Consider the following 12,900-nt stretch of genomic DNA (forward strand, 5'->3'; position numbering starts at 1 on the left):
TTCCTGCTTAGCCCTTTAGAGACTGGTGATAACTTTTGGATCTCTAGTTTGCTGTTGGAAATTCTGAGTGCTTTTTATTCTCAGTTGCTAAGACTAACCTCCAGTTCTTTCTTTCCCTTCCTCCTTTCTTAGATTCAATCAGTATATCGTATGCCTGGCTCATCACGTTATAGCCATGTGGTTCATCAGATGTCGCTTGCCCTTTCGAAAAGACTTTGTTCCTTATATCACCAAGGTATGGCTATTTTCCAGTCACCAAGTACGCACAGTGTCCTGAGGACCAGTGTACCCTACCCATACCACTGAGGGATTGCTAGAGAGGGGTGGTGGATGGGAGAGTGGTACTTAAGAAGAGTGGGCAGTCTAGGGCCCGTGGGCGTGTTTCGTGCCATAGTTCTGCCTGACTGGATTGAGGCATTTTGATGGCCCTCTCTAGTGCTTAGCCTCCTGGGGGGCCCACCTTCCCCTTCTCTGGACTTAAGAACTGAGTGGTTGGAGGGCCAGTGGGTGTGCTTAATGAACCCAGTCTGATCAGGCTGAGCTGCCTTCATTTTAGAGTCCGTGGCCCCTAAGTGTTCTCAGGAAGCTCGGTTAATGGCTAAAAATGGGGGTGTAGAGCAAGCTATAGAGCTGCTTGAGAGGAACAGCCTTGTTAATGAGCAGTCCTCGGGTGTTTCCGTGTTGGTGTTAAAGTTGCTCTCTCGTTTGGTAGGGCTTACGTTCCAATGTTCTCCTATCTTTTGATGACACCCCCGAGAAGGACAGCTTCAGAGCACGGAGCACAAGCCTTAACGAGAGGCCCAAAAGGTAAAAGAGTCTCCCTCAGGGGAACATATGTGGTTAGGAAGAGGAGGGGAGATCTTATCCTTTGTGTAGATGGAGAGGACCAGAGGGTGACTTGGCATCTCATTGTATGTGTAGTGGCCTGAAAATAGAGTCCTAATCTAAGCCGCCTGCATCATCTATAGAGATGCAGAAAGTGTTTGACTGAAAGCAATCCCTTGTACTTCTGTGTAGCTTCTGAGAAGACGGCCAGCCCAGTATTCAGGGAGGCGCCCTGGGAGGGCATGTCTTTGCAGGGCTTACGGAGCCACAGAGTTCAAAGGCCCCCAGTTTGAGCTAACAGCACATACTACCTCTGCTTCTCTAAGTTTAGATGACATTGCCTAAGGCACCTCATTCAAGGAGCCTGAGAAGGGCACTTCCTGTGACTTCTTCTCTCAGATGGGGAGGTACTCCCATCGGGCTCCCTGCCTGAGCCATGGTCTGCTACCCTGCCCTTCTTCACTCTTAGAGAAGAACAGCAGCTAGCCCAGAGCAAGGAAGAGCTATGGGCTTGCAAACTGCCTCCATTTTCCCAAGTCATGGAAGTTCCCACATTGGCCCTTTGATTTCTGTGGAGCTGTGTCTGGAAAGGGGCCAGCGGGCCAATGCCCCTGGCGCTCTCCGACCTGGCTGTCCATTCCATCTCTGACTAGGGAACATGCTCTCTGTCATCCAAGCTCTTCTCCCCCTCGCCCGCCGCCCGCCCCCGACCAGAATGGCCATGAGGCTTCAGCCTTTAGTTCGTGTTTGCATTTCATTTGACATTCCCCTCCTACTCCCTTCTGCCTCCCCTCTCTGCCCCAGGCTTTTTTTTTTTGCCCTTCTTAGGTTGGAATACTGCATTTTGAAGTATGACCAGGTTACTTTGGGATAAGCTTGGGAAGATTCTCCAAAAGCCACGAGGCTTGGAGAGGGGAATGGCCTCCGTGAGACCTGATGGGCAGCCAAGGCAGGAAGCTCATTTCGTCAGCTTGTGTCCCTGCCTAGGAACTGGCCTCTTTTTACTCTAAGTTCCCTCCGGACCTAATGAACCTTCAACTCCAGTATGTCCCTGCATTAGGGTATTAGCATTTCTCCTCTTCATGGTAAGGAGCCTGGGCCTTCAAAGCCTATCTGACTCCAAGATTCAGTCCTAAGTTTCGAAATGTTTCCCTGGTCAGTGCAGTGTCGTATTCCAGCGCTCATTCTGACCCATGCCTGTTTAATTTGTACTAACGTCATTTGTTTTTATGCCATGTGTTCAATCTTTTGTGTTTTCTTGGTCATGTTACAAAATGTATTTTATGCCTTTGTATTTTTCCCTTTTTTTGCAATAACTTTCCTTTTGGCACGTTTCTTTGTTTTGTTGGCCTCACCCTCGGGGATATCCCCATCTTGACCCTGTGAACTGTGACCTTTCAACTTCATTCCTCCAATGGTTCCTTCCCTTCCTGTGAGCTGTGCAATCATCATTCTTTGGGGCTTGGTGCTTCCTCACCTAGTAGTTTAAGGATAGCCAAACCCCCCAAGCAAGGCTTGAATAACTCTCCTCCCGTGAAGGAATTCAAAGAGAGCTCTGCAGTTGATGCCTTCCGGTCCCGCAGCATCAGTGTGTCTGAACATGTGGTTCGCAGGTAGTGGTGCTTTCATAGGGAGGGGGGCGCACATCCTGGAGCTTGGCCCTTGCAAAGTGTTGCGGCTGGGGTGGGGGCAGTGGTGCATGGGGGCTACTTGCATGTCTTCATAGAAGGTAGAGACTTGAGTTCTCCTGGGTACTAGTTCTGGAGGGTCCAGAAGGGTTGCTCACAGAGTACATGGTTGGGCATGGTCCAGGCTGTAGTCCGTTGGGGCTTTACCAGCAAGAATGCACCCCCCTCTTGCAGAGGAGAGCCTGACAGTGAAGGATAAAAAGGTTGCATTCTGTTCCAAACACTTGTAAAAGAAGCTGGGCATAAGGGCACATTGATGAATCACTGCCTTAGGGAGGCCCTGGGGAAGTGGAAGCTGATGAGCTTTCCCTTTGAGAGAGCCCAGGTCCTGGGCAGAAGCTTCTCCAAGGCCTATTTCCGTGGAGGGAGAATTAGCATTTAATATTTTCAACCAGCTGAGAGATTGTCCAATGGGGGAGGGAACCTCTTGATCCTTTGCTCTTTGACCTTTTCCCTCAATGTCAGGTCCTCTCAGTCTTGTTCAAAAAAGGTCTACATTGTGCTATAGCTTAGCCGGAAACAGCAGTGGTGTTATCTAGGTGTGTGTGTGTGTGTGTGTGTGTGTGTGTGTGTGTGTGTGTGTGTGTGTGTGTGCACGCACATACACACCCTTGGGAGAAGTCTAAATGACTAACATTTTCTGTACTTGGGCTTTATCCAGGCTTGTTCTTTGCCTGCCATTGTCTTTCTTATGTCAGAGACATGGCTAAAAACAGTCCCTCAGAGGGAGATTAGCAAGTGGGGTGTCCGGAAGATTATCTCTAAAGTATTTGCATAATAGAAAGTATCCGGATAGTAAGAGCAGAGCAGCCCCTGCTATTTCCTCTAGAAAATGCCCCCTTGGAGCTACAGGGATACCTCCTACCTTGAACAGGGATTTGAATCTCTATTGCAAATGGTTAGGACTTAGGTTTTGTATTCTCTTCCTCTTCCTTGCCTGGTGCCCCTCCTGCCCCACCCCTCCCCCAGCCCATTTCATCTGAATGAGACCTTGGTGTGGCTCTGTTATTAAGGGTGACTTCTTTCCTCCCACCTCCCTACAGGTAAAAGCAGTAATAACTCACATTTCCATAGCATCTTTTTTTTTTAGTGAGGCAATTGGGGTTAAGTGACTTGCCCAGGGTCACACAGCTAGTAAGTGTTAAGTGTCTGAGGCTGGATTTGAACCCAGGTACTCCTGACTCCAGGGCCGGTGCTCTATCCACCGCGCCACCTAGCTGCCCCTCCATAGCATCTTAAGGTTTACAAGCATTTACCTTATAAAACCCCCATGAGGTAGGTGGTACAAGTATTGTTAGTCTCAGTTTACAGAAAAGGAAGTTAAGGCTCAGAGAGATGAAGAGTCCTGTCCAGAACCACAGAACTAATCAGTGCTAGAGCTGGTACCCAAACCCACTTCTTTGAACTCCCAAGGACTAGTATTCTTTTCGCTGTGCTGCAAAAGAGCATGATGTTGTTGAGATGAAACATCTCCGGCGACCTAGTATACATTTGGATTTCTTTTCTAAGAAATTCTTATCTAAGTATGCAAAGTATCTTTTAAGGGTCTTTGGATTTTCCTTTCTAGCAGTTAAGGCAGCAAGGCTGTTTTTGGATCGTAGATATTTGAGTCAGACAAGACACTATTTCAGTTCTGAGGGAATAGGCCCCTGTGTAAGAACTGAGTCTGAATGTGGATGGGCGCTGCCTGTGACCTGACCCGTGTCAATGTCTTCAGCACTGGCATGGTGAAGGCAGGATTGCTTATGTCAATCAAACACTGGTTTTGTGTGCAGAATGCAATCTTTTGTTAATGAATGTACTCCAGAGTTCTGATTCTTGTGCATGACTAAACCTCTTTCTGCAATTAAAACAATCATCAAACTTTAACAACGTGCTTTACTGAGATTTGACACCCTGCCTCACATCTCTCCTAAAGTCTGTCATCCAGCTAGGGTCCCTGGGTCTTCCAAGATCAACCTTCTCCTTTACTCTCTGGGATAATGCAGTTGGTGCTAACTTGCAAAGATGGGGCTAGTCAGTGAATTGCCCTGTGGTTTAGCTCTTTATGGGCCTGGCCAGAGGGCCCTCCCCCAAACCCTTGCATGCCTTACAGCTTTAAGCCAGGTGGCAGGCAGCGTGTCATGGGATGTCCTTGCCCTCCTGACTTAGCTTCTGTGGTTCTTCTTTTCAGCAGGATACAGACATCCATCACTAGCTCTAGTTTGGGCTCCGCAGATGAGAATTCAATGGCTCAGGCCGATGACAACCTAAAAAACCTTCACCTGGAGCTCACAGAAACTTGCTTGGATATGATGGCCAGATATGTCTTTTCCAACTTCACCGCTGTACCCAAGAGGTAGGAAGGACCCAGCAGATGTTCTTTGGCAAAAGCCAGGATTTAAATGATGTGCCTTCAAAGTGAAAACTAAATCTAAACCATCCAACACCACTGCACCCCACCCCCCCTTCCCTTATGAGACAATCAGGAACAAGTAGGCATACAATGCCATTGTTTTTGACTAATTGGTGATAGGGACTTTCACCTCAATCCATTTTTCTTTCTTTTTTTTTTTTTGACTGGGCAATTGGGGTTGAGTGACTTGCCCAGGGTCACACAGCTAGTAAGTGTTAAGTGTCTGAGGCCGGATTTGAACTCAGGTCCTCCTGAATCCAGGGCTGGTGCTCTATCCACTGTGCCACCTAGCTGCCCCCTCGATCCATTTTTCAATAAACTTTTTTATATGCTTATAAGCATGTCCCTGTGGTATTATCTTGGTGACTTTGCCCAGGTGTCACAGAGAATTAGAGTAGTTGTAGTCACAACCCTGGCTAAAGCAAGCATTTCTGAACCTCAGAATTGGGAGGGATTTCATAGGCCCATCCCTCAGTCCTGCTTATGACATAACCAGCAAGTGGTCATCCAGCCTTCTGTTTGTGGAGTGGGCCGTGTGCTGTTAGCCCCCAAATACCGAATCTCTAGAAACTGAGCTTCTCTCTCAAAGGAAAAATTCTTCCATCCCCTCTGGCTCTTTGTCTTTTCAGATCTCCTGTGGGAGAATTTCTTCTTGCTGGAGGAAGAACCAAAACCTGGTTGGTTGGGAACAAGCTGATAACTGTAACAACAAGTGTTGGTGCTGGGACCAGGTCCCTGCTAGGCCTGGACTCTGGGGAGCTGCAGAACACTGAGTCAAGGTAACTTGAAAGAGAACATTTTCCCTTTTAGTATGTTTTTATTCAGTCATTTGAAAAGGCACCATGTTAGGCACTGGGGATAAAAAGACAAAACATGAAACAAAACCTCCATTCAACAAGTGCACATTCTACCAAAAGCGTCCAGCTTTTAGCACCCGACATCTCGTATCATCACTTAGGTGCCTCCTCCGGCCCTGCCTCACTGGGAGAGGCAGCCCTCCTTGTGGTCAAGACAAAGCACTCTCCATGCACAAGTGATCCCATTCCCATCTTACTTCTTCAGAAGATTCTCCCTTCTTCCCCATTCTTACTAGACTTCAGTCTTTCCCCGTCCACTCACTGCTTCCTTACAACCTACAGACAAGCCCGTCATGCTCCCATCCTCAACATCCCAGCATCTGATTCGTCTCTTCCTGCTGACTATCATCCTGTTTCTCCTCTCCTTTTTGTCTAATGTCTAAGGTCCTCAAGGAACCTCCGCTGCCTGTCCTCTCACCCTCTTCTTAACTCTTTGCAGCGTGGTTTCTGATCTTACCATTCAACTGAAACTGCTCTCTCCAAAGTAGCCAATGATTTCTTAATCATCAGATCTAATTAATGACCTTTTCTCAATGTTTATCCTTCTTGACCTCTTGGTAGCCTGTTGATAGTGTCAGTCCTCTTCACCTCTGTTCTCTTCTAGGTTTTTATGAAACTGCTCTGGTCTGGTTCTTCCACCTGTCTCACTGCTCCTGCTTTGCTAGATTCTCACCTAGATCCTATGTGCTAATAGCTTTTAATAGCTTTGGGTGTCTGCCAAAGCTATGTCTTAGGACCTCTACTCTTTCCCCGCTATACGCTTTTACTTGATGATCTCATCAGCTCTCTTGGGTTAAACTGTCATTTCTATGCGGAGGATTCTCAAATCTTCTTTGTCCAATCCTAACCTCTCTTTTGGCCTCCAGTCAAGCATCTCCAGCTGCCTCTTAGACATCTTGAATTAAGTGTTCTGTAGATATCCTGAACTCAGCATGTCTAAAACATCTTTCCTCCCAAACTCCTCCCTCTCACGAACTTCCCTGTTACTATCAAGGTACCATCATTCTTCCGGTCACCAGGGCTCACAACCTAGGTGTCACCCTCAACTTCTCACTCTCTGTCAATCCCCCCCCCCCCAATATCCAATCTCTTGCCAAGGACTGTCAATTTCACCTTTGCACATTTTTTGAATATGCTCCCTTCTTTCCTCTGCCACTGCCACTGCCACTGCCACTGCTGTAGTGTAGTAGGCCTTCATCACCTCATGCCTTGATTACTGCAGTAGCCAGCTGATGGGTGTGCCTGCCTCTCCCCACTCCACCAGCCCATTCTCCATTCAGCCACTAAAGTGAGTGTCCTAAAGCCCAGGTTCCTGATCTCTCTCTCTCTCTCTCTCTCTCTCTCTCTCTCTCTCTCACACACACACACACACACACACACACACACACACCCATTCAGTCACCTCCAGTGGCTTCTTATTACCTCTAGGATCCAATATAAAAATCTTTTTGACTTTTTAGGCCCCTATAACATAGCCCCTTCTACCTTTCCAATCTTCTTACACATTCCACAGATTTTGCTGTTCAGTGACACTGACCTCCTGGCTTTGTGTGGCACATGACACTCCCATCTCCTGACTCAGGGTGTTTTCACTGGCCATGTGTCACACCCACAACTCTTTCCTTCCTCATTTCAGCCTCTGAACTTTTTAGATTTTCTTCAAGTCTGACCTTTTACAAGAAGCCATCTTTCCCAGTCTTCCTTAATCTTAGTTTTTTCCCTTCAAGATTCTCCTCAGTTTACCCTGTACATATCCTTTTTGTACACAGCTTTTTGCATGTTTCTTCCCCCTTAGACTGTGAGCTCCTTAAGAGCAGGGACTATTTTTGCCCTTCTTTGTATCTCCAGTGCTTGGCACAATGCTTGGCACACAGTAGGTCCTTGTTAAATGCTTGTTGACTGACCTAGCTGCTGTCAAGCTAGTTGACACCCTCTCTTATCCTTGATGCCTGATGTGCATATGTGTTTGTGTTTTTAGCACAGATCCCAATTTGCAAGTGAGACAGACAAAGGAAGCACCAGCCAAGTTAGAATCCCAGGCTGGCCAGCAGGTTTGCCGGGGATCTCGAGACCGTGTTCGGTCTATGTCAGGTAAGCTAACTTTTTTCTTCTTCCTTCCTTTCTTGGCTTATGTGGTCACATACACCTAGTTGTTCCCTAAAGAGGGGTGCTCTGCAGTGCTGACTACAGTAAAGATCAGGAGAGATGTGTGGGATAGATATGAGGGCTGAGACCTCGCTGTGCTCTGTGTCTCACACTCCTGGAGCTTCCTGGGAAATCAAGCCTCTGCTTCCACTGTCTCTGAAATGAAGACAGGTCCCTTCGACCTTGTGTTTCATGCTTCTTAAACACGTCAGTGTATGTGGTAGCCTGTGTAGCCCATCTTGCAGCTCTCAGTCTTGCGTTCATTTTGTTATTGTGATGTTTCCCTAGAAATTCTCTGGCAGAAAGAAACTTCGATGTGCTTAGAAGCCTGTCTGTAAAGCATCTCTTTCTCTCTCTGGGAATTTGAAAAGTGAACCTTTGGGCAGGGGCTGTGGTTGTAAATGCTCCTTTTTCCTGGAAGCAGCACAGCTCTCTTCATTCTTTAGCCTCAGGTTTCCTGAGCCTGTCCTTGGGGATGATGGGCAGTAGGGATATAGACTATCATGGAGAGAGAGACCCTTCTCTTCCCCCTGTTAGAATTTGATGTCCCTTGTGTGGCAAGAGTGTGCAGCTCTCGCTAATAGATTTAAAGGTATGTGCTCTCTGATGCTGCTTGGCAAATTGATAGCACTTCGTTAGTTGGCTGCATTCATCTCTTGATACGTAACACAAGTTTTCTTTTCTTCCTGCTACCAGGGGGCCATGCTCTCCGGGTCAATGCCTTGGATTCTCCAGCCTCCCACTTCCCAAGCAGTCCTGCTTCTCCAGGGTTACAGAGTACACCCACTGCTCGGACAGAGAAGGCTTCAGCCAGTGCCCAGACACCTTTACAGAAGGGAAAGACCAACCTGGCTGCCTATGTTCCCCTCCTCACTCAGGGCTGGGCTGAGATCTTGGTCAGGAGGCCCACAGGTATTCAGTTTTCCTTGCCAAAGTCAAGCTTCCTGGCTCATCCCCACATCAGCAGGTGCCTCCTTTCTGGTTTGCTTTCTACAAAGCAGCCCAGTCCCTGACAGAGCTGGCCCATATCATATTCTGCCAGGAGTCTACACTGTTTGCTTTCTCCTGGGGAGTTAGGAGGGTCCTCTTCCAAAAGAGGATTGATATTAGAATGCCAGCTCTTGGTTTATTATGGAGCTGTGCACATAGTCACTGGGATGCTCAGGGCCACAAGACAAGGAGTGAGGAGATCCTAAGAAACCCTGGTTAGGTAGGTGGTTTAGGTGGCTGCTTCAGCAATTTCCAGGCAGTGGCCTTGGGCCTTAGCTTTTTGTTTTTTGTTGTTGTTGTTTTTGTGTGTGTGCTAGGCAATGAGGGTTTAGTGACTTGCCCAGGGTCACACAGCTAGTAAGTGTCAAGTGTCTGAGGCCAGATTTGAACTCGGGTCCTCCTGAATCCAGGGCTGGTGCTTTATCCACTGGGTCATCTAGCTGCCCCCAAGGGCCTTAGCTTTTGTATTCCCTGAAAAAGGTCTAGCAGCTGACTGACTGGAAAAAGTACTTAACATGAACCTGCCAGCCTGGTGGTCTTGTCATGTTTAGGATACCAGCAGCAAAGGACCCTAGTCCCTTAGGAGGAGTAGAACCCACCCAGAGCGTCCTTTAGAAGCAGACGGTAGGGGCAGCTAGGTGGCACAGTGGATAGAACACCGGCCCTGGAGTCAGGAGTACCTGAGTTCAAATCCAGCCTCAGACACTTAACACTTACTAGCTGTGTGACCCTGGGCAAGTCAATTAACCCCAATTGCCTCATTTAAAAAAAAAACAAAAACCAATTATTTAAAAAAAAAGAAGCAGATGGTAGCGTAGGCTCTTACTGCCTAAGACAGAATGGAATTGCTTGCATTGTGTCCCTGGGGAGATGCATCAAGAGAGCCTTTCCTACTTAGTTGGCCTCCACAAGCCAATGTGAATGTACAAATCCTCATTATGCCAATTGGTTGCTTACACTGAGCCAGGTTTAGTTTCTAAGCACTCAGTACAGAATGAAAAAGCAGTCACTTTGCTGAGGGTGAGGGGGCCTTTTGCTCAGGGCCATCTGCCTTACCCACCTTGGCCACTGCTTGGCCACTGCTTCCAAGACTCTCATTTTCTTTTCATGAAGAGGGAGCAGAAGGTCTGTAGCCTGGCCAGTAATGGTTTAGTTGTGATAGTAGCCAAATTGTTTTCTTTAATCCTTGAGTTAGAAGAGAGAGAGGAAATTGTGAATCAGTTTTGGAGTTTGCTAGTTACCGTGGGGACCACTTAAAATGAAAAATGCCCAAATGGGCCGAAGATGGCTCAGACGCCTTAACTTAGCAATAGTTGGTAGGGGCTGATATGGTGGGAGGCAGAAGACCTGGGTGCCAGTTCTGGCTTTGCCCCTAAGTTGCCATGTGACTTGGGCAAATCGCTTCACTTTGCCGAGCCTTACTTTCCCCATCTGTACATGGATTGAGTTTTCAATCCAGTTCTCTTGGGGAGATATTTGCTGACCAAACTCAGAGCTCTGGTTTAAGTAGGCATAGGGACCTCAATGACCCTTTCTGCTTTCTAAAAGACACTCTTTCTTCCTAGGGAATACCAGCTGGCTGATGAGCTTAGAAAACCCTCTCAGTCCGTTCTCATCAGATATCAACAACATGCCGCTGCAGGAGCTTTCTAACGCATTAATGGCAGCAGAACGCTTTAAGGAGCACCGAGAGACAGCCCTGTATAAGTCCTTGTCAGTGCCGTCCTCCAGCCTCACCACAGGAACAGACAAGCCTTCCCTCCTCCAGCGCTCCAATACAGGTGAGCAAGGACCTTGGCTCGGCCCAGGGTGCGGGGCAATGGCACAGGGGGAAGGAGCATGGGAATGTGTGTTGGGGCTGTAGCCAGGCAGTCTCTCTCATGGGCCCGCTATCTCTCCTTGAGATCACATGCTGCATTGACTGACTATCTTGCCTCAGCGCTTCACAGAAAAGACCACCTACTTGAACCAAGTCCCAAGGGAGAGACAAGGTGGGTGGAGGTTATTCCAAAGGTGCTTGCATCTGGCGATACAGTTTGCCTCCTTTTATTTTAAGTCTTTGGGGGAAGAAAGCATTTGGATGACGCTTGGCCCCCTTGGTTCTCAGGTTTTGTTTGGAAAGTTTTGTCGGAACCTACTGTGGCAAATTAATGTGTGGGGGGTAACCCCCTGAGGTTTGCTTTAGTTGTGTGATCTTCAAGAACAGGAGAAGGGAGGCTAGTGCTTACCTGTTCTCACAATTCAAGCTCTCAGAAATGTTCTCATTCCCAGTCTCCATTCTTCATTTCCCCACCCCCCCACGCCCACCCCCATGGAGCAGAGCCTGGTATAAAAGGGCTCGACTTCCTTAGAAGCTACACATGCCAAGACAGTATCAGATGGCTGGTCTTCTAGACTGCCCATTATCAGAGTTCCCTGTTGTGCTGAAGGCTCTGGGCTTGCGAGAAAGAAGAAGAGTAGTTGTGAGGGAGAAGTGGGTAGACATTGGTGAAGTCTCTGACTAAGCTTCAGCATGCTTTCCTTTGAGTTCATTACCTGGGAAATGGGCCTTAGCCATGTCGGCCCTAGGCATATGGTAGGAGGAGGGAGCGCTGCATGCAGTCACCTCTGGACAGGTTTGGGGCTGCTTTGGCCGGTTTCGGGTCCCAGTACGTGTGAGCTCTCTGTAAAGGTGAACCTCGGCCTTCTCTTTCTGTAGTCTTTTCTGGCAAGGCCCTCCTGAAGTTTGTCTTTGAAAATACAAATACAGGGGCAGCTAGGTGGCACAGTGGATAAAGCAGCGGCCCTGGATTCAGGAGGATCTGAATTCAAATATGACCTCAGGTGCTTGACACTTATGGGCAAGTCACTTAACCCTCATTGCTCTGCAAAAAACAACGAAAATACAAATACAGAGGGATTTTGTACTCTTGGTTATTTAGGGGAACAAAGAAGGGGTGGTCAGGGACCCAAATGCCTGGCTGAATGCTAACTAGCCCATAGAGAGTTCCTCCAGTGAGCCCACACAAGGCCCTCCATTCCCAATCAGGGTGTTGGGGTGGCTGTGGGTCCCAGCAGGTGGCTTGCCCTCGCTCACTGTGGCTGACTTTGGTTTGGACTTAAGGGCTCTTGGTCATTGTAATTTCTCTGCTATGATTTGTGTGTGCACATGCATGTGTGTGTGAGTGTGTGACTATGAGCATGCCTGTGTGTGCGTGTATGTGTGTGCGTGCATGCATGCAGGTGTGTGACTGTGAGCGTGTCTGGGGGGGTGCATGTGGAGTCTCTCCTTCCTCTTTTATGTAGCTGCTCACGTGGTTCCCTTTGCAGTGGCCTCTTTCTCTTCCATGTACCAGTCCAGTTGTCAAGGAAAGTTGCATAGGAGCGTTTCCTGGGCAGGTATATTTCTATCTCTTTAAGGAAACAAGTATTTGCCATAGAAGAACACCTGATTCATTAGACACTATTTCCCTCATATTGTCACCCTCCCTTTCATGTCTCCTGTTTGTACCTGGTCTCATGATTCTCAGTGAATGGGATCTTGACTAGCATGAAGAAGTCCATGCCAGAAACAGTATTTGCGATTGTTCTTCAGCTGGCCTCCATTCCCGAAGTGGAAAGAGACAGACCCTCTTTTTGAGGCCTGGGGACAATAGAAGCCCTTGTCAGACTCCTCTGGGCGATGGGCTGGCTTTGGGGTTAGTCGATGTGAATCACAGTTGCCAGTTACTCTTCAGCTACTCCTCTGCTGAAGGAGCAAAGGCTCATTGTCTTCTCTGCCCTTGAAGTTCAGCAGACCCTGTCTCCTCAGCCGGTGTAAGTGCCTGCCCAGGCATTGGCAGGGTAATTGGCTGTAGGGGAAAAAAAGCACTCCAAACCAAATTGGCCTTCATTTGGATTTTATCAAAATTTTGCACCATGAAGCAAAGCCCCAGAATCTTGTGATTCTGATCCTCCCATGGGTGATGAGCAGATCTCGTAGCTCCCTCTGTCGGCCTGCCTCAGTCATCCTGCGGAGAGT

The 12,900-nt window shown here is 48.1% G+C and overlaps 1 protein-coding gene across 10 annotated transcripts in view; it reads left to right on the plus strand.

The window, feature by feature from the left end:
* TSC2 (TSC complex subunit 2) overlaps window positions 1-12,900 on the plus strand; it is a 58,313-nt gene that overhangs the window by 36,279 nt on the left and 9,134 nt on the right. The window contains exons 24-32 of one of the 10 annotated variants that reach the window (XM_043993395.1): window positions 133-235; window positions 713-807; window positions 2,307-2,438; window positions 4,687-4,851; window positions 5,538-5,687; window positions 7,744-7,856; window positions 8,607-8,822; window positions 10,466-10,681; window positions 12,186-12,278. In XM_043993395.1, the coding sequence (XP_043849330.1) occupies window positions 133-235; window positions 713-807; window positions 2,307-2,438; window positions 4,687-4,851; window positions 5,538-5,687; window positions 7,744-7,856; window positions 8,607-8,822; window positions 10,466-10,681; window positions 12,186-12,278 (1,283 nt within the window). The remainder of the gene's footprint in view (window positions 1-132; window positions 236-712; window positions 808-2,306; window positions 2,439-4,686; window positions 4,852-5,537; window positions 5,688-7,743; window positions 7,857-8,606; window positions 8,823-10,465; window positions 10,682-12,185; window positions 12,279-12,900) is intronic. The other 9 variants (XM_043993408.1, XM_043993404.1, XM_043993399.1 and 6 more) reach the window with 9 other exon arrangements.

The sequence above is a fragment of the Dromiciops gliroides genome, chromosome 1 (assembly GCF_019393635.1).
Source record: "Dromiciops gliroides isolate mDroGli1 chromosome 1, mDroGli1.pri, whole genome shotgun sequence".
In the NCBI taxonomy this organism is placed as follows: Eukaryota; Metazoa; Chordata; class Mammalia; order Microbiotheria; family Microbiotheriidae; genus Dromiciops; species Dromiciops gliroides.